At 47.4% G+C, this 27,290-nt stretch overlaps 1 protein-coding gene across 1 annotated transcript in view; it reads right to left on the bottom strand.

The window, feature by feature from the left end:
• Window positions 1–27,290, bottom strand: part of LOC119389270 (nose resistant to fluoxetine protein 6-like) — an 81,488-nt gene that overhangs the window by 14,908 nt on the left and 39,290 nt on the right. Inside the window, exon 3 of the mRNA XM_037656475.2 lies at window positions 1,712–1,823. Coding sequence (XP_037512403.1) covers window positions 1,712–1,823 — 112 coding nt within the window. The remainder of the gene's footprint in view (window positions 1–1,711; window positions 1,824–27,290) is intronic.

Below are 27,290 nucleotides of genomic sequence, written 5' to 3'. Positions count from 1 at the left end.
CATGCGAAGCATTCAGCGAGTACTTCTATGCTGTATTTTATGGCTTTGAGCCAAGCTTTACGAGGTGGATCGACGTGTTTTTGTAAGTGTGTTAGCTGTGTGCCACATCGTGGGCTTACCAGGCACGTCGACAACACTGGCCTTTAAACAGTGTGTTATGGTGCGACGTAACGCCAGCCTTCACGTTAAAGTACATACGTCAGTACTATCGAAACTAAGTGCACTTTATGATGAAATCATGTGAATATCATACGTAACTTTCGTTGACGTATTCCTCCGAGATCGAGCAATGCTTCAATATTGCTTGCTGAATCATGGGAATACAAATCTAATGTTTATTAGACTGCTATAGAAGCGGATCCAACACTGGAACCACATACGTTAATCTGATATGACGCCTGTATCGTAGGAGTACATATATAATGTTGCTTTCTTGTAAAATTTGACAGCCACCACCACAACCACAATTGACGTTGCACCGACGTTATGCCTGCATAGGCTGTTTTTACAAACCACTTTATAAGCCTACGTGGCTCTGTGGCAGAATACCTGAATGCCACGCAGAATGCTTCGGTTCGATTCCTGCTGGGATCCTAATTTTCATTCTTTCCAGTCGTCGGGTGAACGCGGTCGATGTCGGTTTTTCTGAACGCTGTCGTATTTACATTATTAATGTGTGTTCTCGCCGTTCCTGGCTAAATAAAACTGTAAATCACCTGTGGCGCATACCCGTACACCGCGGTCCGTGGTAAACGGGTATGTGCCACACGTGTCTGGAGGAAAGAGTTTGACGACGCACGTGACAGGATTTTCACGTTATTCATGTTTTGACCCCACAGTCATATTCGCCAAATCCTGTTACCCTTCCATGCCAATTTTGGTCGACACCAGAGCACTAGACGTAGGCAGCTAGATAGATAGATAGATAGATAGATAGATACGTAGATAGAAACGCTCAAAGTGCCAAAGGTTCGCTATGAAATGTTTCGCATTTAAAAAATATTTGTTTTGTCGGTTTTTATATGTTTGGGCATATATGGGTTAATGCAGAGTTCCTCAGTAGAGTGGGATAACATTAGGGCTCGGTCACATAATACCCGAGAATTGTATTGCTAAGTCGAAAAGGTTCTATATCTCAGTATCGTGTGTATTCACCCCATCCCTTTAAAAATTAACAGTGAAAAATCCTTGCGTCTGTAGCATGAACCTGCAGCATTTTTTTTATCCATTGCGCCACTCCCGCAATTGTCGACGTATATCTGTTTTTCGAAGACTACATTGGAAACGAACCTCACTATTTCGAATACAGCGCCCAAGGAATTTGCATAGTCGTTATTCTAAATCAGTTTCAGAAGCACATAGTAGCACGCATTGCAAACATTGAGACGTCTAGGCTCGTGATAACTAAGTGAAATCATTTGTACAGTATGAATAGTGCAGAAAAGCTTCAGTAGATAACTTTCATAATCTATTAGACCCTGCTGCACCTGAGTATTTTCATTATGCGTCTTGCTGCAAGAGCAAACGCACTGGCAGCACCTGAAAGAGTGTGCAAGCATGGCCTACAAAAATGTACCACGTGCAATGAAAGCATCCATCACTTTTGTCTTAGACAAAACATCAATCATTAAGAATAAATGACTTTCCGGTTGAATGATTCTGCGCAAAGAAACAAGCAACCCTTTCGAGAATAAAAAATTCCGGCTCTTACAGCTGCGACCGATGTTCGAAAGGTCCTGCTCGCTGCAGGCGGCGATGAAGCATATCCCCAGACGTAGCCCAGGCAGTCTTTCATCAGTCATGTACTCCGTGAAATTTATTGTCTGTGGGCAGCAATAAAAAGAAGTGGTATTCCCTGTACAAGATGTCACATTTTAGAGACAACGAAGTGATAAAGCCATCGCTCGTTCGCCGGCGGCGCTCGTATTGTGTACAGTTTTCCTTTGTTCGCGTTTCAATTGCGATGCTTGCTTATATTCGCCATGAGCCGGAAGAAGCGTCGGGTATCGTTCAAGAAGTTCGCTATAAAAAGTGTTCATAAATGCAGATATTGAAATGGTGATGGAGGGTGAACGAATAATTTTAGGAATAACAAATGAATTTACCCCGAGGCTGTCTGAGTTTGTTTAGGCAGTGTCTCAAGATCCCCAAGTACTTGCATCGCAAGTAAACCGAGGAGCATGTGCGAAGAGCGATGCGAACGTTCTATATTTCTTGCATAAATAAAAAAATAACTTGAAATACGCCACTTGAAGTTTGATGGAGGTATAAAGTTCGCCGCATTCCCCAAAAATGTGACACACCCCTGAGGTGTATGACAAATTTTATCTATCTATCTATCTATCTATCTATCTATCTATCTATCTATCTATCTATCTATCTATCTATCTATCTATCTATCTATCTATCTATCTATCTATCTATCTATCTATCTTCCGACGAGGTTGATGGGCATCCTAAGGACGCTATTAGTAGCAACGGTGAGGCAGCATGAGGTACCGTCTAGCACTAGAGAAGCCATCAGAAGCGCGAGACGAGCGTAGATGCGTTGGCTATATATATATATATATATATATATATATATATATATATATATATATATATATATATATATATTGTAAAGAAAAGAGAGCGGCTAGCGCCAAGCAGAGAAAGACGAGGCAGAATAAGAAATAAGAACAGCAGGCCCAGCGTACGGGCGTTGTCTCTCGTGTCTCTCCTTACAATGGCGCAGTCGTCGATACGATTTGGCGAACCCCACCTGCTGGATTGAGGTGACGCGTCGCCGTCACGCTTCCCCGGTGATGGAACCCGCAAGCCTACGAAGGCGTCAGGCAAAGATCTTGGCCTGAATGGTGCGCCAAGTTGATAAGCCTTTTTCGCCTGCTATCACATGCCTGCGACCCCATAACTACTGACCCACTGTCTGCCGCGGATGGGAGTTGTGAGACGTACAAGCTTGACGGTGCAGCTCGGGCCCCCACTACCATGCTTTGACCGAGAGAGTCAAAAGCAGACATGTGATAGCAGGCGAAAAAGGCTTATCAACTTGGCGCACCATTCAGGCCAAGATCTTTGCCTGACGCCTTCGTGTTGCTGTGTCCTGCAGCAACTTCACAGCAAACTTCGCGGAAGGCCCCGCGGCAGACGCAGACACAGGCCGCAAAGTGGGCTTCGCGGTCGACAACTTAACCTCCTCTTCGCGACCCACCTCACTAACTTGCTTGCCCGAGTCCAGGACCGCCTCCAAGGCACGAAAATGGATGACGGGGGTCCCACGCTCATCATCACTTGGGCACGTGGAGGCACCAGTTTACTTTGCGAAGACGCCAGTTCTATCTCAGCGAACAAAAAAACGAATGGCAAGGCCCCGTCCCATGTTGATCTACCATCGAGCGGACTGCGATGGCGCTGCGGGTCCAGCGCAGTCGAAGAAGCGGCCCCCAGTTTCGCCTTCACTGAATCACATGCGGGTGCCAGCTCCTGTCGTGTCTGGGGCGCCACCAGTGAAGGAACTGGAAGAGCGTATAACAACCATCACCACTCACACGACCAATAAGGCTGGCGTAATAATGGACCTGCCAATATAGCCCAAGTTTAGCGGTGGTTTGATTGCTGACCTAAGCTCCCCTGGCCATGGTAGTCCTGCGACATTCGACATTCCGGCAGACATAAACCCGGTCTCGCAGCTAAAGCCTGACGAGGATCTCACAGTTGCTGAGGTCATCTTCCCTGAACCTGAGATTTCGCAGCCGGCCATTAAACATTCTCAAGGACCTCCTGCAGTGCGCTCAGAATTGCGACAGGACAATCGCCGCAGGCACCTTTGACCCACTCCGAATATTCAGTGCAACCCGCTAGCACGGCCGCTCGATGAAAAACACACGGTCCGGCCTGCCGCGTGGAGCGGGTACTGCGTCGCGCGCCTTGTGCTCCTGGCTGCCGCCGCGGCGCCACCAGTGGGTGAGCCTCTGGGGAGACCGAAAGCGAGAGCGCCGGAATTATTGCGGCGGAACGCGGCTTGACAGCGCAGCTGCTATGCGCTTATTAGTTTTTAAAGGGTTACAATAAGCTTGCTATAGCGTTAACTAAATTGGTAATCGTCCTACCGAATGTGCGCCGGCGATGCTTCAACCTAAATATAGCAAGTGTTAGTTTTATCTGAAGTGGTTGCTCGTGCGGGTTGCGATTTTTCGCGTCATGTTTTCTCTCTTCTGTTGAAGTTGCGCTGTTCACCCTCGATAATGTATGTTTGTGCTACAGTTATTTTATCAACAGGAGAGTCGCTCATTGACAGGTGTGGTTGTATTTCCGGAATGACTGTTGCTCACACCTTAGAAACAAAAGCATCGTGAACATCAAGGGAGTCATGATTGCTTTATGGTACGTGCGTGAAAAAAGGATCACTGTGTTATTAGAATCACAGGCGCAGCACTTTCCTGGCCAGAGGTTTTTGCGCCAAGCGTACGAGACGCTCAACAGATATATTAACATTTCCTGCCCAGTTGTTAAGAAGCGTTCGTAAGAGCTTTCTTATGAAAACTTTGCAGACTTCCATGGCGTGGTCGTCCGCCCCGCAAGTCCACTTTCAGCACTTCCATGGTCATAGAGAACAGCTGGTCATCTTTCAGAGATCTCCTGAAAAAATATCTGACAAACATAGTAATCGGTTTGCCACGTGGGGTACCGCTGTTGAGTGCTCTTCTTCACCACGGTCAACGAAACCACAAAGTTTGTCGACTTGTCGGTCGTATATGACCCTCTGCTGTACGGCCATCTCGTCAACGATCAGGGAGCAGAACGCTTCTTGCTCTACAGTGAGACCCTTGAATTCGATGCACAGCCGCTCTTTTATCAACGAAGTGACGCCGATTCCACCTGTTAAATCGTCTGCATATTTCTGGAGCGTTGAGCGACAAGGGAGCTGAAAGATACTTCTGCACCTTGCATGCTCATAACATTTGTTGAAGCATGCCTTCCAAAGTACACATTCCCTTAGAATGACGTCATGTAGTGGGGCTTCATCGTCGAGAAACTGCGGACTTGGTTTCTTACGAACTCAGCAGTCTTGTCACCTTGCGCAGCACCATTGAGCACCTTCATAAAACAGGCAATGTCCGTGTTATTTTCATAAAGCTGCGAGCGCTCCTCAGCCTCATCCGCTTTTGCTTGAAGGGCCTGCAGTGCTCCTTTCATACGAGCGATCTTCGCTTAGAACCAGCGCGTTTTTTTAGCTTCTTCTGTCAGTTTAACAAGGTCGAATGTAGTTTGACATGATGCATCTGAAAATGATGCCATTTCCACACACGTTTCATTCCCTCGTTAAAAGTTGTTGGGCGTCGTCGTCGCTTCAGTGCTGTCACTTGACGAGCCGTTTTGGCTAATGACAGGCCTGTCTTTTGAAGCAGCATTGCCCGAGCACTCGGCACGCGACTGCACATTATCGGCTTCTATTTCGGAGCGTGGCCGCTTCTTCCTCGGAGCAGGCGTGCTCCTCGTGCTCATGTAGCTTGGATAACCTGGGAACACTGTCGGCACAGCCGTTGGCAAAAGTATCCTCAACTTCTCGGTCTTCTTGTAGTCCTGCTCCGTAAAATGCAAGGCGCGCACCAGGGACCTGTCATTAGGCTGCCATACTGTTCCTTTCCCGCCGGGTCCTTCACGGGAAATGTTTCGCAGCCATGCTTCCCGTGTTCTGCGTTACTGGGAAACTCGTGGTAGCGTATTTGCGGGTCCTTCGATGCATTCGTGGAACACAACGGCACACACAGTTACGCGGCATTTTGCCTAACGTATAAAATAATCACACATGCGCAAACTGTCTTGAGTGACACTCAGTGCGAGCGATTCATGTGGAGAAAAAAACAACCACTACCTCGACCCTACCCGCTGAAAGCGCGCTCCTTTCCCCGCACGCGCGTCGCGTGGAGCCCTCCCCTACTACTGGCGCCCTCCTAGCGAAATGCGGCGACAACTGTCAACTCCGCTTCCCGCTCTCGCCCATTGCCTGCGCCGCGACGCGGCAGGCCGCACCGCGTGTTTTTCCGCTAGTATAATCTTCTGCAGAACACAGTCGCAGCGTGGCGGAGACCCACAGCGAGACAGGCAATGTCGCCCACACAGTGTTCGGCAAGGCAGGTCGCCGCCCGCCTGAGAGGCTTGCGCTAACAGGCAGTCCAGGGCCTGAGGGCCTGCGACGACGAATACGGCAGAGCCAATGTCGTCCACCCATTTCAGGAGCTCCCCATGCAATTTCGCAGCGTGGCCGAGTGTAAAAAACACTGAGCGGCGCTCGGGCATGGGCTCGGCTAGCGCGAAGCAGAGAAAGACGAGGCAGAATAAGAACAGCCGGCCCAGTGTGTATAAATTTATACATATATATGAAAGAAAGTCACAGTAAAAAACGTAACATTTTTTCTGAGATTCCGGCCTTTATCAAATATGATATTGTAATAATTGCGCTGCGTCCACGTCCCTCTCCTTTGCCCTTTGTCTACTGTTGCGCTAAATATCATTATGACTGACTTGTTCCAACTCGCCCAACAAGCAACGTTGCTGAATGATATTTGTACATTGCGTTGGGGTTTAAGCACAGATTCCCGCAATACATACACGTATGCACACACCGTTGCGATTCGTTGGAACGTGAAAAGGGGAGGAGCCAAAACAACAACAGCAAAAAAAAAAGGTGAGACAGAGGGAGAGACATATATACCGACATACACAGAGTCGCAGTTTGTTATAACTTGACAGAAAGCAATGTACAAATATCATCTTTGATAAAGGCGGATCCCCGGCAGAAAGCTCAGAATAAATGCTGTTAGGTTTTCACTATGACTTTCTTTCATATATTTAAACTAATAGCCAGAAATATTCTTTTGAAAAAAGTATATATATATATATATATATATATATATATATATATATATATATATATATATATATATATATATATATATATATATATCTATATATCATCAATCAGCCTGTCTACGCCCACTGCAGGGCAAAGGCCTCTCCCATGTTCCGCCAATCAACCCGGTCCTGTGCTTTCTGCTGCCACGTTATACCTGCAAACTTCTTAATCTCATCTACCCACCTAATTTCCTGTCTCCCCCTCACGCGTTTGCCATCTCTTGGAATCCAGTCAGTTACCCTTAATGACCACCGGTTATCCTGCCGACGTGCTACGTGCTACGTGCCCGGCCCATATCCATTTCTTCTTCTTGATTTCAACTATGATGTCCTAACCCCCGCTTGTTCCCTGACCCACTCTGCTCTCTTCCTGTCTCTTAAGGTTACACCTATCATTTTCCCTTTCCATCGCTCGCTGCGTCGTCCTCAATTTAAGTTGAACCCTCTTTGTAAGTCTCCAGGTTTCTGCTCCGTAGGTAAGTCCCGGTAAGATGCAGCTGTTATATACCTTCCTCTTGCGGGATAGTGGTAGACTACCATTCATGATTTGATAATGCTTGCCGAATGAGCCCCAACCCATCCTTATTCTTCTAGTTATTTCACTCTCATGGTTCGGCTCCGCGGTTACTAACTGTCCTGAATAGACGTACTCCTTTACAACTTCCAGTGTCTCGCCACCTATCGCAAAGCGCTGTTCTCTGCCAAGATTGTTCCACATTACTTTAGTTTTATGCATATTAATTTTCAGACCTACTCTTCTACTTTCCGTATCCAGTTCAGTTATCATGAGCTGTAATTCGTCTCCCGCGTTACTCATCAATGCAATGTCATCAGCGAATCGTAGGTTATTGAGATACTCTCCATTAACTCTTATCCTAACTCTTCCCAATCTAGGGCCCTGAAAACCTCCTGTAAACACGCGGTGAATAACATTGGAGAAATCGTGTCTCCCTGCCGTACGCGCTTCTTTATTGGGATTCTGTCGCTTTCTTTATGGAGGACATAGTGGCTGTGGATCCGCTGTAGATTTCTTCCAGTATGTTTATATAGGCTTCGTCGATGCCTTGATTCCGCAGTGCCTGCATGACTGCTAATGTCTCACCGAATCAAATGCCTTCTCGTAATCTATGAAAGCTACGTATAGGGGTTGGTTCTATTCCGCGCATTTCTCTATCACCTGATTGATAGTATGAATATGGTCTATTGTTGAGAATCCTGTACGAAATCCTGCCTGGTCCCTTGGTTGACTGAACTCTAATGTCGTATTAATTCTGTTAGCAATTACTTTTGTCGACGTTTCGATCGGAGACCGATCTTCATCAGGATCTTCATCAGGCCGTGCCACGGCCGAAACGTGTATATATATATATATATATATATATATATATATATATATATATATATATATATATATATATATATAATTCAAGAGAAAGTTCTGAAGGTCCGGTGCACATGTAGCTGAAGAAATGAAAGAGCACACTTACGAAAATTGCATATTTTTACTCATTTACGTTTCGGCCGTGGCACGGCCTTCGTCAGAATGAACCACTACACAGAATTCATTCTACACAGAACGAACCAGCACTACACCGCATTCATTCTGACGAAAGGCGCCCGTGGCGCAGTTCATTCTGACGAAGGCCGTGCCACGGCCCGAAACGTAAATGAGTAAAATATGCAATTTTCGTAAGTGTGCTCCTTCATTTCTTCAACTATATATATATATATACTATCTATTAATTGAAAAGAAGGCAGACGCCGAAAAACACGGATGGTTTGTTTACGTTTCGGCAGTGGGACCGGCCTTCGCAGAACAGAAATGACGGCGGTGCGACAGCACATAAGCGCATACGTTTTGATTACAATGAACACGTGAGGACAAACATCATAAAAGCAATGTGCACAATCAGAAATGCAGTACATTAGTTGGGGCCCCGTATTACATCCTACTATACACAATCGATTCACAAGTCGCAACACGTGCAGAAGGATTGGAGAGGAGCCCAAGCAGACTACACTCACTGAGGCAAGACACTGAGTTTCCCCCCGCACTTTCATTCAAACCACCTGCGATTGTGTTGAACTAAGATGAAAAATGATTCGCGAACTTCCATGTCATGATGCGTTCGAAATATAATTGAAAGCTCCACTTTGATGACCCTTTTAAAATTGTATTACAATCTAACACTTCGACTCGAACGCAATTCATTACCTTCTGGAAAATAAAGAGAATGAATGATGAATGAAAGGTTAATGGCACCTCGATGGGCACACCCATAGGCCCTAACTATGCCAATACTTTCGTGGGTGTACTCGAAAACGAATTTCTGGCAAGCCGTTCACTTAACCACTCTACTGCAAAAGGTACAGGCTGTTTCACACTTAGGGGAAATCTCGGAGCGCGTGGCATCGTGATGCGGCCAGCGCTTGCAACCACGCGCAGTCAGCAGCTCGCGCGTGCGCAGATGATTCAGGAGTGTAGTTTTTGAACCGCGTCGTCTGCTACGGCGGCTCTTGCTTGCCGCATGATGGCCAGCGCGCGGATATCATTGTTAGTGCAGAAACTGGGCCGATAATCTGCACTAAACGTTGTGCGACGCGAACCTGTCAGCCTTTATTTGTGAGAATGGGGCGCTACAAGCAGAATTTGACAGCATACGTTGTTCGCTCTCTCGAAACGCCGTGGTGTTCTGTGCGTTCACGAATATTTCTTCACTGTGTGTGCACCGCAGTACGCTGGCACGAGGAAGACACGACAATTAGCACGCAATGTGCGTTGTCTTTATTTGACTTTAAATAAAAAATGCACTCAGCAGTAAAAGTCGTGCTGCTGCACTGGCTTAACACGATAAAAAAAATGGGAACAACTTGAGGAATGTTTTAGGTGAGGACCGGCTTCCGAAAGGCGCCCGTGGCGCATCCAGCTTAGTACCTTGTCATGTCACCAGCGGCAGTGATGACGGCGCTCATTCTAGACGGCAGTGAAGCGTACAGTGACTCGATGAGCGATGTATTGTCGAGAATAAGCCCGTTCAGGTGGTTGTTCTAACCTAAATCATTCCTTAATTGATTCTCATTTCTTTCGTTGTGTTAAACCCGCTCAGCTGCTCGGCAGTCACCACTGAGTGCTTTGTTTTATTTAAAGTCAAATAAAGACCATGCACGGGTGCATGCGCATTATCGTGTCTTCCTCATCCAAGCTTAATGCGGCGCGCACACTTCCCGCACGCGCGTCGCGTGGAGCCCTCCCCTACTACTGGCGAAAAAAAAAACATTCGTGAACGCACACAGTACCACGATCTTTCGATAGAGCAAACAAGGTAAGCCGTCAAATGCTGTTTCTAGTGGCCCATTATCACGAATAAAGGCTGAGAGGGTGGCGTTGCACAACGTTTAGTGCATACAAGCGTTGAAAGTTGGGCAAGTTGGTACGGGAACATCTGAAAAAACTGCGCAGCAAGACTGGACACGACGAAAGAAAGCACGCACGAGTTTGTCGTTCCTTGTTTCTTTGTGTCCCAACTTCCGGCGCAGATTTTTCTGAAAATGAATAGTGCAGAGTAACGGCCTAGTTCCCGCATATAACAATGATATCCGTGCGCTGGCCGACAATGCGGCACGCGCGCTGCCGTAGCAGACGACGCGATTCAACTCTACACCCTTGAAGCGTCTGCGCACGCGCGAGCTGCTGCCGGAGCGATTGCAGCGCTAGTCGCATCGCGATGCCAGGAGCTCCGAGATTTCCCCTAAGTGTGAAACAGCCTGTACATTGGTGACATATTCATGATTTGGCAACACGGTGAACCTCATCTCTTATCATTCATTCACAATTTCAATAACGCCCATCCGTCCACTTCATTCTCTCATACCTACTCAGGACAAACTATCACTTTCTGGACGTACCAGTGACAATTTGTGACGGCCAACTTACCACTAAAGTTTACAGAAAGTCAACTGATACTTCATTTCAATAGCAACCATTCAGGCAGTCTAAAACCAGCATACCCTGTAGTCAGGCCCTTCGTTTTAAAAGAATGTGATCCCAACAAACTGATTTAATTCCAATTGTGCGCAGCTTCGGAGTGCTTTATCAAAGGGAAGTACCCATCGATGATTATTGACGACGCCATAAAAAGGGCAAGCACCAGGATCGTAAAGCACTTTTATGCACCAAAAGCAAACATCCGGTTTTCTCCTACACTTAGTGGCGTACCAACTTGTTCGCGATTGGGCGGGCAAGCATCCCCCACTCCATCGGCCGTGTGTCTCTACGAGTATATATATTGTACGGAATGCGAATGACAGACGCTCCGCTGTATTAAAGAGCAACCCGACAGAGAGAGGGATAACTTCTTCATTCGCACTCAATTTGATGTGATTTTCGATATGCAAAGACTATTTCCATAGATATTTAATAATATCGTAGAAGAAGTACAGTCAGCCTTACGTAGCATACACCGGGACAACCATACATGTGCTATTCGTGTTATGCGTGTAATAGTATTACAAGCATCACTATTTTTACACTAACCGCACAACTTCATGCATGAATACAAATATGTCCATGGCGGCCTTCCCAGTAGTATAGATTTGTACCATTCAGTGAAATTTCGGTAATGTATAAAAGCTGCCCACAAATAATTACGTTTTTACTTTTAGGAGCAATGAGTGCACCTTTTTTCCAATAATTATTACTGCACTTTCTTGCACATGTTCAGGTTTCCGTATATTTTATTTTGCCTTGTATGCTCTTAGTTGAAATAGTGTTTGTATATAGTGCATTATTATATTATTATTATTATTATTATTATTATTTTATTATTATATTATATTTATTATATTATTGTATGAGTGTTGCTTCTTTGTCCTTGCACCCACTTGAATATGATTTCATGTTTTCGCGTATCTGATACGCTATCATCCTTGTTACACATTTTCGCCTAGAGTTATTGTGTGTGCGCATGTGTGGTAAAGTTGCCTTGGGCTTATATATGCATTGGCACATGAAAGAAGGAAGCAGTTATTACTCAGCGCTTGTGTCGTATGTTTCTTTATTCGTGAGTGTCTTGTGCGTTTGTGCTGTAATTTTAGCCTCAGGATTCTGCTCACGGTGTAAGATACATACTGGGATTCTGGTTCAGCCATCTCGTTTCTTCCCTCTTGTGGCATAAGCCTACAAGAGCCAAAGCGGTCCCATTAGCTCGCGCCACCACGAGCCACGGGACGCTCTCCTTTTTCGCCGGCCGTCTAGCCACGAGCGGCCCGGCGCTACAACCCCAAATGGAAAAGTAGCATGGGTCGCTAAAGATACGACGCAAACCCAGCGCAGCCAACGATGCAGCATGGCCCGCGTCTCGCATAACTTTAATTTAGCCACGTGTGAGGTCCCGTGCGTTTCCCCAAACACCGCGTGCGTTCCTATTCTGCCGTTACTATCACGGGCAACGAATGTGACATGGCGTAATGTCTAAGGCAGCGCGCTGCGGAGAGAGCGGTCGCAGGTTCGAATCCGCGGTTGGGTGCTCCGGGAATTTTTTCTTCTGAACTAACTTTATTTGTGGATTTTATTATGTATACATACATATGCATATCCGGGACATCACAGCGACGGCTAAAATCAGCAGTGAGTGTCCATATAATTGCTGTCGCAATAAACAGCGCCGCGTGTCGCAATCTTGCCGCTCCGACCACCGCTCACGTGTGCGAATCTTTTTTCTTTTTCATTTGAGACTGTACAAGCAGAAACTGAAGTGGCGAGGAGAAGAGTCGCCTGATCCGCTGCAGCTTTTCGACTGGAGCTAAAACCTGCCTCCTGTCGCAGCCGGGCACATATCTATGTTATTCATCTAGGCACGCAACCTCACGATAAAATGCTTATTACTGGGCCTGTGTCACACCAGGCACTTTTGAGAGAAATCGCCGCCGATCGGAATCGTTCGCGATCCGCAGTATTCGGTGTGTCATAAAATGTACTCATTACAAGGGCGTCCACACAACTTTTTGCAGGAGGGGTGCATCCGCAGGGGGGGGGGGGAATGGTCTAGCACTGTCAGCATTTCTTTCACTGCCGTGACATCACAGGCAGATTAGTCGATGGTTGTAAAGTGTGAAATTGAATGGCAATCCTGAAGACCAGGACCTGAGTGTGCTAATCAAGCTGTGTAGCTTATTGCTACTTCATAGAAAAATATTATTCGGAATTTTAAGAGGGGGGGGAGCAGATTTAAGAGTGGGAAAAGAAACAGATTAGTTGCTATAACACAGCGGATAATTTGCACTTACGAACCAACACAATGGTATATAAGTGGTCAGTATATTTATAAGTGAATAGTATGTAATTGATGATGTTTGACCAGTTCATCATCAGCATCATCAAATATTGACCCTTAAAGGCCCTTTTCAGGGTATTACATAAGGGGGGGGGGGGGAGACAAAAGACTTAATAACAGCATGGTCAATATTATACAATGCTAAACAAGAAAAAAAGAGAAAAAATGTTTGCAAAATACAGCATCCATAATTTCATTTCAAAAGCGAAGCAAAGACAGTGCAACAGGTAGAACAAGTGGTATAAATGCCGTTAAAAAGAATAGTGCATGAAATAACACTGTAATGGTGGCAGATTACAGGTTCAGAAAACATGAAAGTATGTGCCTAAATTTATTGGAGTCTTGTTCGTTTACTATTTCTTCAGGCAGCGCGTTGCATAGCTCAATAGCAGTTGGTACGAAGGATTTGCGATGCTTTAGTGGTACCATGTAAGCGTTGAACACTGAGGTTATTAAACAGACGGCGTGAGGTGTGGTTGGGCCACGGTGTAGAATAAAACAGGTGGCCCATCGGGCGCCGCGAGCGCGTCGCCGTACTGCTCTAGTTGCTCGCGGCCGCCGCTAGGTTCGCGACGAGTTTTTGGGCCGAAAGGCGTGCACCGCAAGCTCTCGCTTTGCTGTAAAAACCGGTTTCTCTAGCTAATTTTGTGGCTTTAAACGTTGTTTGTGTTTTTACTAGCTTGAAGTGGCTGCCTGCGAGCTTCGACCGCGAAATTAAGAGCGCCAGGCTTTATGAAGCTTAAAATTTTCTAATCAGCGCGGGTAATCCCGATATGACTGTCACAGGGGCCGATTGCAAGACACGCGCGTGTATATATTTTTTTTTCGAAAGCGTAAAAATTTCTACGGCGAGTTACAGAGTAAAAAAAAAGCATTTGGTTTTCACGTTATCGTATGTATGTCGGAGACTGTAGCCGGCGGTCTTTCCGTGGAATTGCATTCCTCCACAATTGCAGTCGCTTTTCGTCTTTCGGCGCGGAGAAAAGACGCAGCTTTTCTTTGCACGTTTTGTAGCCATATTGCAATTTGGAGCAAAGCATTTTCATCCCATGGTGGCCGCCGCATCAGCGGCACAGTTCGAGCCATCGTGGTTTCAGCTCGTGGTTCCAGCTTACAAAGTGAGCGGAAAACACCGATGCGGTCGCGGTCGTTGGTTTGACAGAGCGCAACGAATGCGACGCATCAGAGCGGATCACAAGCCGTGGGATCACCTAATCCCCCCTTACAAAAATATTTAGACAGTCTATAGACTATCTAAAAGTGGGTTTAGACAGTGTATAGACTGTCTAAATTGATTTTTGTAAGGGGACGACCACCGTGATCTGGCCGTGATCATGACTCGAAGGCTGATTGCGACTTTGCGACGCTGGTTAAAATGCGACGCTGGTTAAAGGACTTGTTAAATGTGTTAATGAATGTATTAACGAACAAGGGGCACCAGACGTTTTCACCGATAAATTGTGTTGTTTTCTACCGGGGCATTTCTAGAATCCTTTCCATGTATTTAAAGTCGACGCTGGTAGGTTGGAAGGAAGGCGTTCATGTGCAGAAATCAGGGATATGTACTGGTTCTAAGGTTTGCTCCGGTTCTTAGTGATTTATACCTTAGCAAGATTGACAATCTTTGGAAGGCGCCTTAGGTAATTCGGTTATTAAGGTTTTTCGTTATGTGGACGATTACTTGACTTTTTTAGTGATGAGGACTTTGAAAACGTCCGTAACTTCCGTGAGCGAAAATTTGAATTAAATGGAGGAGGGCCTGAGCTTTACTAAAGAGGTGCCCTCAGAATAATGGAATACAATTTCTAGACATCTCCTTAACGTTCCAGAAGGACCACGTGTGCTGGCAGTATTACTCCTAGATCTTCCAAACCGCTGTTAAATTTTTCGTCGAAACACTCGATGGTTGTAAAAAACGGCATCGCCATGTCTTGCCTTAAGTCAGCCCTCACCCAGTCGTGTGAGCACAAAATGAGTGATAGCTTTTAGCGCACAGGTTACGCGTCTTTTAGATGTAGGGTATCCCTCGTGATGCAGTGGCCACGGGTCGCTGAGCGTTTAAAGAAGTCTATGTGTTTAAGTCCGAGCATGGTTGCAGAAAGCGATAGGAAGAAACATTCGTAGGTATACCGTACTTCATCGCGTATCTCACAGGCTAAAGAAAGTAGGAAGCAGATACGGCGTTAATGTTGTTTTCACGGCTGCCCAATAAGCTAGGTAAGATTTGTGCCGCTGTGCAGAGGAAGAATGAGCGAGAAAAGACAAGAAGCGGACCGATAATTGTTTTCTAAAACACACCAACAAATTCACTGATTGCCGTACGAGGGTGGTGTGTAAGGTCCCTTTCAGCTGCGGCCGCTTCTACGTAGGACAGATGGGCCGATGCATTAACCAGAGATTGTTGGAACATAAGAGATCGCTAACAGGAGGCTCACCTTCTAATCTATCTTTACATTGCCGAGATTGTAAGTGCATGCCAAAATTCGATGAATGCGCAGTGTTGTACCGGCATAGAAATGAAGAAACGCGCCTGATGATTGAAGCATGGCATATCGAGAATAGTGGTAGCGCATGCGTGAGCCAACCATCGATTAACTTGCATAAAGATGAATCAAATGCCTTAACAGTTATCTTCCACGTAGACCCCCACGCGTGCCGGATTGATAGGTTCGCCGGTTGCATGGGCATGCGCAGATAAGTTTTCGTGCCTTCTTTCTTTTCAGCCGTTGTGCGTCTCTTCAGTTGTTAGTCGGCGTTTGTGGTGTCCGATCTCTTTCTTGTGTCCGTGTTTGCACGTCCTGTCTCTTTTTAGAATTAATTTAGTTCACTGTATATGGCATGTTGTCATGTACAGTCTTTGATATAATGAAACGTATATACTGGTATATGCAATGCATGCCCTGTCGTTTATATTCGTCCACGCCGGATTTCATGCCATACCAATTCTGGTGTATATCCAGTTAACGAAACGGCCGGAAGCGACAAGGACGGTGCCATGTAATTCGTACCATACATGGCATGCATGTTATGATTTTTGTGTTAGGATGGACCTGTCATTTATGTCCTCACACAGTCACGTCAGGCAGTGCCATTTTTGGTGCATAACAAACTAGGCAAATGGCCGTGAGCGCACCATGAGCTTGTCATATAAATCATGCTGTACAAGAAATGCATGTCGTGATTGTCATGTTACCACCTGTCATTTGTGTTCATCATACAGTCGCGTCGCGCAATACAAATGTTGGTGTATGTCAAGCTAGCGAAACGGCCACGAGCAGCCAATGAGCGTGGCAGGAAAATCATGCCTACACGACATGCATGTCATGATTTTCATGTCGCCGCATGTCAGTTATATTCGTCTACAGTCACGTCGCCAATACCGTTTTAGGGTATACCAAGCTAGGGAACCCGCCGTGAGCGCCCCATTAGCGTGGCATGTCAATCATGCTGCACATGAAATGCATGTCTTGATTGTCATGTATGATTGTCATGTTGCCACCTGTCATTATGCTCGTCGTACAGTCACGTCATGCAATACCAATTTTAGAGTTTATCAATCGAGCGAAACGGCTGCAAGAGCACCATGAAGCGTGTGATATATGTCATAGCGTACACGACACGCATGTCATGATTTCATGTTACCCCTGTCATTTATGTTCACCATACAGAGATGCTTCATCGTACCAATTTTTGTATATATCCCTATAAATAAACAGTAGCGAGCGCCCCGAGACCGTGTCATGTAAATCTGCTGTACATTACATGCGTGTCATGATTTGCACGATAGGACCTGTCACTTATGTTTGCAGACCAATCTTGTCGCGCCATACCGATTTTGGTATATATCAAGTTAACGAAACGGCCGCTAGAGCACCAATGCCGTGGCATGTAAATCATGTCGTTCATGACATGCATGTCATGATTTTCATGTTATGACCTGTCATTTATATTTGTCATACAGTCATGTTGTGCCATACCAATTTTGGTATAAGTCCCATCAACGAAACGGTCAGGACAGCACAAAGTCGTAGGCGGCTAGATAGATAGATAGATAGATAGATAGATAGATAGATAGATAGATAGATAGATAGATAGATAGATAGATAGATAGATAGATAGATAGATAGATAGATAGATACGCTCGAAGTCGCCGAAGTTCGCTAAGAAATGCTTCGCATTTAAAAATTTTTTCAAGACTTCTTGCTTTGGATCACGGTGCAAGAAATACTTAGGTGAGGGAACGACGCGAAGGGAGCGCTTGTTGGGAAGAGACGGTTAATGTTCTCGTTTTCCGCTTGCCGAGAGATGGCGCGTCGGACTGAGGACCGTGGCGGGCTGCTGGCGAACTCCGTAAAGCACCTCCGGCACGTGGGCGACGGTGTCCAAATCTGAAAAACCGAGTTATCGCGCGATATCGACCACCCGACACGCCGCGCGAACGGCCCGTTTCGTCGCTCATAACGTCGCTCGTCGCTGTGCAGTGCATTTTCGCGCATATGGGGCTTGGCCTTCTCTGTCCACGTGCTACGTTAGCCGTGCAGTGCACGCACTTTTTCGTCTTGCTGCCGTTGCTTTTTGAGCTCATTTTTGAAAATGTCATAGTGGTCAAGTGTTTTTGTGCTGCAGAAGGATGGGCAAGCGCTTTGTGCCTTTCTGCAAAAGTGGCTACAAATCTTGCAAAGAGAAGTGCGCGCTTTTCATGCCGCCAGCTAACAACGTGATAACGAGGTAAGAGGGTGCTGTTTCTTCTACTAAATACTTCAGGCACCGTTGCATTCGTCATATTCGCTATATGCTCACTGGTTAACTGGAAGAGCTTCAACAGTAGGCGCAGGATCCGGCCGCTGTGCACACGGTGACGTTGCGTCCGCTTACACGGGTCGTAGAGGGCCTCGATGCGCGCGATTTTCAAGGCAGCCTACCGGGTCGCAAAGCCCCTTGATGTTGGAAAGTAGCGGCGCTTTTTTATCCACGCCGCCACACCCTCGCCGCGCCGTGAACCTGCTCTTTTTTCACCCTCTCTTTCGCGGAGCCGGAGCATTCGCAACGCTGAATGGCTGCGACGCGCGATACCTTCCAGTCGGGTAACCCTGACATCACGAAAAGCACGCGCAAGCAAACTTCGCGCGCTTTCAGTTGCTCACGCACGCCATGAACACCCCAGGCGTGTGCGTACGGGTGTACGTAGGTGTATGCGTGTTTGCATGTGCGCCTGCGTTTGTATGTGCTTGTGTGCACGTGTTTGCGTGTGCGTGAGTGCACGTGCGTTTGTGTATGTGTGCATGCGTACGCCATCGTGTGCGTGCGTTTGTGTGCCTTCGCGTTTGTTTGTGCGCGCACGTATGTGTGTGTGCATGTACGCGCCTGCGCGCGTTTGTGCATGCCTCTATTGGCGCGTGTGTATGTGTGTGTACGCACGCATGTGTGTGTGTATGTGTGCGCCTGCACGTGCGTGCGTTTGTGTGTATTCGAACGTGTGTATGTGCGTGCGTGTCTGTCGCATGTGCATCCGCGTGTGTATGTGCATGCGTGCCTGTATCGCGTGTGTATGTATGTGCGTGCGTGTCTGTATCGAGTGTGTATGCGCTTGCGTATGTATGTATGTATGTATGTATGTATGTATGTATGTATGTATGTGCGTGCGTGCGTGCGTGTCTGTATCACTTGTTTCTGAACGTGTGTATGTGTGTATGTGCGTGTGTGTCTGTATCGCGTGTGTACGCGCCTGTATGTATGTGCGTACTTTCCTAGCTGTCTGTATTGCGTTTGCACGCGCGTGTGTATGTGTGTGCGTGCGTGTCTCTATGGCGTGTGTATGCGCGCGTCTATACATGTGCGTGCGTATAGGTGTCTGACAGCGACATTGGCACAGAAAGGCGTTGGGCCCACTCATTTCGGCCAAATCAATTTAAGCAAACCACCCCATTCCTTCTTGACTGCCTTCTTTGAGCTCATCAAGACAATTATGAAAGAAATTCTAGACTATACTTTATGCTGCTTATATTATATGCGCTTAATACACCTCCGCGTTACGACAGCCAAATCGGCGACGGAGAGGTAAACCGCTCAGCCGCAAGTTGGTATACTCATTTGTTTCGAAGCTCTTCTGCTTGTATATATCGAACCGTCTTAAAAAACGCCAGCCCTGCGCGGAAAGCGCAGCACAGTCACAGCGAAAGCTCGAAGAGCGGCATTTCTAGAGCCCGTTATAAACTCTCGTGGCTACTGATTGGGATTCTGTCGCTTTCTTTATGGAGGACTATAGTGGCTGTGGATCCGCTGTAGATTTCTTCCATTATGTTTATACGGGCGAATTACAGCTCATGTTTACTGAATTCGATACGGAAAGTAGAAGAGTAGGTCTGAAAATTAATCTGCATAAAACTAAAGTAATGTGAAACAATCTCGGCAGAGAACAGCGCTTTGCGATAGGTGACGAGACACTGGAAGTTGTAAAGGAGTACGTCTACTTAGGACAGGTAGTAACCGCGGAGCCTAACCATAAGAGTGAAATAACTAGAAGAATAAGGATGGGATGGGGCTCATTCGGCAAGCATTATCAAGTCATGAATGGTAACCTACCACTATCCCTCAAGAGGAAGGTATATAACAGCTGCATCTTACCGGTACTTACCTACGGAGCCGAAACCTGGAGACTTACAAAGAGGGTTCAACTTAAATTGAGGACGACGCAGCGAGCGATGGAAAGGAAATGCTAGGTGTAACCTTAAGAGACAGGAAGAGAGCAGAGTGGGTCAGGGAACAAACGGGGGTTAAGGATATCATAGTTGAAATCAAGAAGAAGAAATGGATATGGGCCGGGCACGTAGCACGTCGGCAGGATAACCGGTGGTCATTAAGGGTAACTGACTGGATTCCAAGAGATGGCAAACGCGTGAGGGGGAGACAGAAAATTAGGTGGGTAGATGAGATTAAGAAGTTTGTAGGTATAACGTGGTAGCAGAAAGCACAGGACCGGGTTGATTGGCGGAACATGGGAGAGGCCTTTGCCCTGCAGTGGGCGTAGGCAGGCTGCTGCTGCTGCTGCTGCTGCTGCTGCTGCTGCTGCTGATGATGATGATGATGATGATGATGATGATGATGATGATGGCTACTGATACAAGTACACGAGGAACGTACACACTACGCCACAAATCATAATTTTTGTGAAGTTCGGAAGCACCCACGACGACATTACTCGTCATTCTGCGGAGAACCGAGGTACCATCTGTAAGTCATTATAAGCAGTTTATTGATGCGACGGTTGATGACGATGAATTATGGCTGATCCCTTTGTAATGGGTTGGAAGCTTTAAAGGACCCACTAATTCGCATTGTACGACGCCCGGTTGTTATTTCACTCTCCCACCACGCTTTATAACATACGCTAACGTGAGAAATAGATAGAGAGAGGGAATTAACCTTATTGAGACGAGCAAATGGATCATGGGAGCGTTATGGGTTTCCTTCGCAACCAATAGAAGTACACTTGCGAGGAACCCACTGCGCTATAAATCATCATAATTTTTGTGAAGTACGGAAGCAGCCACTAAGCAATTTTTCGTCATTCTGCGGAGAACCGTGGTACCCGCTAAATACCTGTAAAGCATTATGTCCACTTTGTTGATGCTGTGGCTGATGACGATGAATAATTATGGCAGAGCCCTTGTAATGGGTTGGAAGCATTCAACAGCACACTCGTTGCGCAATTCGCATTATGTGACGCCTGCTTACAGAATTCGCGTTTTGCGACACTTGGTTGTTATTTTGCTCTTCTACCACGCCACATTACATATGTTATTGTGGTTCCTTCCCGACGTGAAGCCTGTATAGGGTCATTTTGCAAAGCAGTTTAAAGCACGGGTATGGCTCTGAGGTTGAATACTGGGCTCACGCGCAGAGGGCCCAGGTTCGAACCTCGCTCCATCCTGGAAGTTATTTTCTTATTTCGTTTTTTCTTATTTCGAGCGATAGTGGTTACGGACACCGGCGGCGGACAACTACGGCGCCAAAAACAGCCCTTGTTGTGATCTCATAACAGCTTTCGCTCTAAAAAATATATTTGCCACTATGTTCTATCGGAAGCCCACTTTCGTCACTACTGTTTTTTTAAGGGACAGATTCGCGCTTAATGTTTCAAGGGGCCGATTAAACAAGCGCGCGCAGTGATTCTAATGCGGCTGCGGCGAGCCAGTGGAGGGTTCAGCGTGCCGTGCGCACCGCGCCGGCCAGGGAAGGGGAGCAATCCGAGGAGAATTGAGGAGGAAAGCGCGCTCTCGGAGGACAGTGTAAGGGGCTTTACAAATCACGCGCCTCCATTGAATTCTGCGGCGCGTCCGCTGGAGCCCCGGCGTAAAATGGCGCCGTGCGCAGCGCGCGCCGGTCGCGGACGAGGAGAATCGAGGAGGAAACGCGCGCGCCGAAGAGAGTATCGTTACTTTCCTAGATAAAGGGGCTTTAGTGATTTGGAACCACTTGCGCGCCCCAGTGGTGAAGAAAACTTTGAAAAATGGTGATAACAAGATCGAGAACACTGAAATGAACGTTCATTAAAAGATTACTTTCTTCCGAAAGCCGTGCAAATGGGACATGCTAATTTAAAAGGAGTTTTATGGAGCCTTCCATCGTGTAGACGTTCTTTCTGCCGCATGATAACATGCTTTACATCTGCATCTGATATAGTTTAGCTTGCGTCATGTCCACCTGTGTCTGGATTTCTTGTCGCTTTCCTGTGCGCTCATGTGCAGCACAGGTGCTTAATGCGTCGCATCTTGTAATGACTTCGTGGATAATACACTGGTAATCCATGTGTTATCTTGACGTGAAAGTAGGTTTGCGCGGGTGTCTCCTAACTGACCAAGACGTTTGCGCACTGTCGGCACGATCAAGTGGCGCCAACAGTAATGCATCTACCGCAATAACAGAAGCGCCACAGAAAGATTTTTCAGAATAGTATTTTGAGGTTTTTGTCAAAGCAACTAGCACTCGGTTTACCAGTGAGAGGAGACATTCCGTACCTTGAGGTTAAGTAAACGCCTCCAGTAACGTATTACGATAGTTCACACAAAAATACCATTGTATTATGTAGTAACAGAGATGCATTGTGATTTTCATTATGCAAAAAAATTACAAGAGCCAGAATCAGAGTGCAACATCAGCAGGATGTTCTCTTTTCATGCACGCGCAACTTGTTGGTTCATACGTATCTAAAAAGAGCGTGGTTCGATCCCGGCCGCGGCGGTCGCATTTCGATAGAGGCGAAATGGTAGAGGCCCGTGTACTTAGATTTAGGTGCACGTTAAAGAACACCAGATGGTCGAAATTTCCGGAGCCCTCCACTACGGCGTCTCTCATAATTATATCGTGGTTTTGGGACGTAAAACTCGATATTATTATTATTTAAAAAGAGCGTCGTATCATATTAGGCACCAGAATCATTGTTCGCATGAAGTCGACACAGCACCGCATCTAACTTCAGCTTAAAAATAAATGGTGGCTATAACTCTGACACGCGTAACGTAGTTTATCTCCTAGAACAGGGGTCGGTAACCTTGTGAGGCGGAGCCAAGTTGGCATGAAGCCGACACAGCACCGCATCTAACTTCAGCTTAAAAATAAATGGTGACTATAACTGTGACACCCGTAACGTAGTTTATCTCCTAGAACAGGGGTCGGTAACCTTTTGAGGCGGAGCCAAGTTGGCATGAAGCCGACACAGCACCGCATCTAACTTCAGCTTAAAAATAAATGGTGACTATAACTCTGACACGCGTAATGTAGTTTATCTCCTAGAACAGGGGTCGGTAACCTTTTGAGGCGGAGCCAAGTTGGCATGAAGCCGACACAGCACCGCATCTAACTTCAGCTTAAAAATAAATGGTGACTATAACTGTGACACGCGTAACGTAGTTTCTCTCCTAGAACAGGGGTCGGTAACCTTTTGAGGCGGAGCCAAGTTGGCATGAAGCCGACACAGCACCGCATCTAACTTCAGCTTAAAAATAAATGGTTACTATAACTGTGACACGCGTAACGTAGTTTATATCCTAGAACAGGGGTCGGTAACCTTTTGAGGCGGAGCCAAGTTGGCATGAAGCCGACACAGCACCGCATCTAACTTCAGCTTAAAAATAAATGGTGACTATAACTCTGACACGCGTAACGTAGTTTACCTCCTAGAACAGGGGTCGGTAACCTTTTGAGGCGGAGCCAAGTTGGCATGAAGCCGACACATGCGGCCCGCGGACCGCAAGTGGCTGACCCCTGCACTAGGATACTCAATCTGTAGAATGATATATGCAGGCGAGACCGAAACACCCTTCCGACATCGGTTTAACAACCACAAGGCTCATATCTCTTCACTTCTTCACCTTCCAATATGAAAGCGTGCTGACGTATTGGGCCACTCATTTGACAACATCACAGCCACAATTCTCGAATCTGGTTTTCCAACGCATCATGACAGGGAAGTTCGCAAATCATTTTTCATCTTTAAATTCAACACATTCGCAAGTGGTTTGAATGAAAGTGCGGAGAAACTCTGTCTCGCATCAGTGAGTGTAGTCTGTTTGTGCTACCTGCAATCTGTTTGCACGTGTTGCGACTTGTGAATCGATTGGTTATAAGTAGGATGCAATGCGGAGCCCCTACTGATGTATTGCATTTCAGTTTCTTGCACTTGCTTTTATGATGCTTGTCCTCACGTGTTCATTGTAATCAAAACGTATGCGCTTATGTGCTGTCGCGCCGCCGTCACTTCTTTTATTCAGACGAATGCCGGTCCCACTGCCGAAACGTAAACAAACCATCTTGTGTTTCGGCGTGTGTCGTCTTATTACTGAGATTATTTCCCGGCGGCCACGAAGTTCCTGCAGATATATATATATATATATATATATATATATATATATATATATATATATATATATATATATATATATATATATATATATATATATTGTAAAAGAGAACAGAGACAACGCCCTTGCTGCAGGCCGGCTGTTCTTATTCTCTACTTCTCTTCCTCTACCTCGCTCTCGCGCGCCGGAGCCTCGGTGCCGCTCTTCGTCATCACACTCGGCCATGACTGCAAGCATTGTCGGCTGGGCTGCTGACAATGTTTCTGGTGGGCGGTGCTGGCTGCATCGTGGTGGTCGGTCCGGGCCACGCTGCGACTTGGCTCGTGAATCTGCCATAAGTATGTCTGGTGGGCGGCACTGACTATTTCGGAGTGGCCTGGGTCGGCGATGCTGGAACTTCAGTTGGAAGTTTGCCAAGTATGATTCCGGCGGCCGACACTGGCTATGTCGCAGCGGTCGCAGGTCTCGGGCGTGGTGCAGTCTGGCTTGCAATACTGCCAATGACGATGGCTCTGGTTGACGGCGCTGACTGTATTGTTGTCGTCGCACGTTTACGCTGGTCGTATGCCATTTGCGGTGGCACGTATCATCAACTTTGTCTTCTTCTGGGCTTCCGTCTTGAGTCGGTAAATGATGGCTCGACGAAGGATGCGAACGAGGTCGGACATGTGTGCACCCTGTGCCAAGATTGTGACGGGTGTCCAAAGCCATCTCGATCTCGCTGCCTCTCCCTCCGAACTTGTCGAAGCCCGGTCGACCAGTGATGGATCCCGTGCAAAAAACAACTCCGTCGTGTTCCACTTGGCCTTCACGCAACACAGTGGAAGTCTGAATGAAGTTGTTCCTGTCGTAAATGGGCTCACACGTCAGGGGGCAGGGCTGGCACACATCGGCTTCTTCTGGCTGGGGTGTAGGTTCAGCCATGCTTGGGTACCCGCTTGATGAAACGGACTGACCCTTGGCGGATGTGGCATCATCTATCGATTTGACTTCGTGAAGCGACTTGTCGATGAGCAGTAGGTGAGCGTCTGCGCATTCGGCCAATGACTGCGTTGAAAGCGGAGGACCATGCTTTGACGCGACAAGAAGGACCTCTTTCCCAGAATTTGCAGACCGGTCAGGTTTCGCGTAAAGTGAGGGCCGCTTCTCCGACTGTCGCTGGTGCAAAGAGGTCGTAGTGACGTGCTCATACGATGGTGAGCTTCGGGATCGCTTCTCCAATGGCTGTGAACGAGATGTGGTCTCGCGGTCTGTCAGAGACGTTAGTGTGTTAGTTACGGACGCCGAGTCCGTGACCTGAGATGGTGAGCCTGGTCTGAGTTGTGTGGCTGTCCTAGAGTAGGTTGAGACACTGTCTGTAAGTGAGCTGCAATGCGCAGCTGCAGCCTCCTCGAGGTGGTGCCCCTTCAGAGCTCCATCCTCGGTAGCAGTGAGGTTGGACTGGGTGGTGGCAGTGAGGTGGTGATCAATCGGTCCAAAGGCAGCTATGAGCCTGGTGCTCCACTCGGCCCAGGATTGCTGCCGCACGCCTTCGTACCTGTGCCACGCCGCGGCACCATTCCGAAGGCGGTCAATGGCCACGCACCACTTCTGCCGGTCCGTCCAGCACTCGCGAGCTCCGATTGCGTTTACGGTCGCCACCCAGTCGACGGCGTCGTTCTGGAAACCGTGGAACTCCGGTAGTTCGCAGGCAGCCGGTGATGGTGCTACGGTAGGCGAAACTCCGGGGCATGATGACGCCAACCAGTCGAGTTGGTATGAGAGCTCCGTGAGGGCGCACCGCAGCTCTCTGCGGCTCTCGGGTGAGCTCTCGTCATGGTCTTGCGAGGCGGCGGCGGCCAACGCGGCACTGAGCGAGTGCAGTGCTGGCAAGGCGGTAGGACACAGCACGGAGATTGACGCTGCCAAGGCGGTCACCGTGACTTGGAGTCTCGCGATGGTGGCGGAAAGCTCGGCAGCGCTCTCGGGCGATCCGCGCGTGGTGCCTGTGGTAACGTCCGACGAATAGGACACGACCAGCGTACTCACAGAAGAGGGACCCTTGTCCGAGGGAGCTTGGACAGCACCCCTAAGCGGCTCTGGTGCCGATGGAGTACTGAGTAAGCCGCTGTCGCTGCGGGAAGCGTGGACGGCATTCCCGGGCAACGGTAAGCCGTGTACTGTCTTGGCGGCGCCGGGGTAAGCCTGCCCTTGAGCCACCGAGGAGGCCTGGACGCCGTCCTTGAATGGTGGCACAGGTGCTTCCGGCAGTTGTAGCGAGACGGGCTGCATAAGCGTTCCTTGGAAGGAAGGTCCACAGCGCCGATGAACCACGAGGACGCACTTACGGTTCATAGTTCGTAGACTGCGCCATTGTAAAAGAGAACAGAGACAACGCCCTTGCTGCAGGCCGGCTGTTCTTATTCTCTACTTCTCTTCCTCTACCTCGCTCTCGCGCGCCGGAGCCTCGGTGCCGCTCTTCGTCATCACAATATATATATATATATATATATATATATATATATATATATATATATATATATATATATATATATATATATATATATATATATATATATATATATGATGCAAGGAAGGGGCGTCGAAACTTCCTTGAAAGCAGATTTACTTAACGTTTTCAGCTGGTGGACCAGCCTTCGTCAGAGTCGCCAGCCTTCGTCAGGCTGGTCCACCAGCTGACAACGTTAATGGGGAACTCCGGTGATTTTTCGATATTCACCCTGATGATATTCACCCTGATATTCACCCTGATGATATGTGCCAAATTATACAACCGTAAGTCGTTCACTTTTTTAGAAAACAATTTTTAAAATTGGCAACCGATTCCGGAATCACGCCTGTTAACACGGGCCATCCTGTGTGTGTGACGTAAGGTGCCTACTCTTTTCGAACCCCGCCTCGCCCAACAGACGGTTTTGCAGCGCACGCTTTCTTCTACGAGGCGGCGACGACACGCGTAAAGCTGTTCGGTTTTGTTAGCTGCTAGCGTCTTAGTCGTCGTTGACATCGGGTTTTACAGTAAGCACGCACAATACTGAGCAACGAGGAGATCGATGCGGGGCACGTCAGTTACATCACGCGCCGGTAGGTCGAAACTAAAGGCGGTGCTTCCGCGCTCATATAGTAGCTGCAATCATCGCTGAACTCTTCACTGGTAAGTTGAGACGGGCTGGCACAGCTTGAT

Source organism: Rhipicephalus sanguineus, chromosome 1 (assembly GCF_013339695.2).
Source record: "Rhipicephalus sanguineus isolate Rsan-2018 chromosome 1, BIME_Rsan_1.4, whole genome shotgun sequence".
Taxonomy (NCBI): Eukaryota; Metazoa; Arthropoda; class Arachnida; order Ixodida; family Ixodidae; genus Rhipicephalus; species Rhipicephalus sanguineus.
This window is presented reverse-complemented; position numbering and strand designations above follow the sequence as displayed.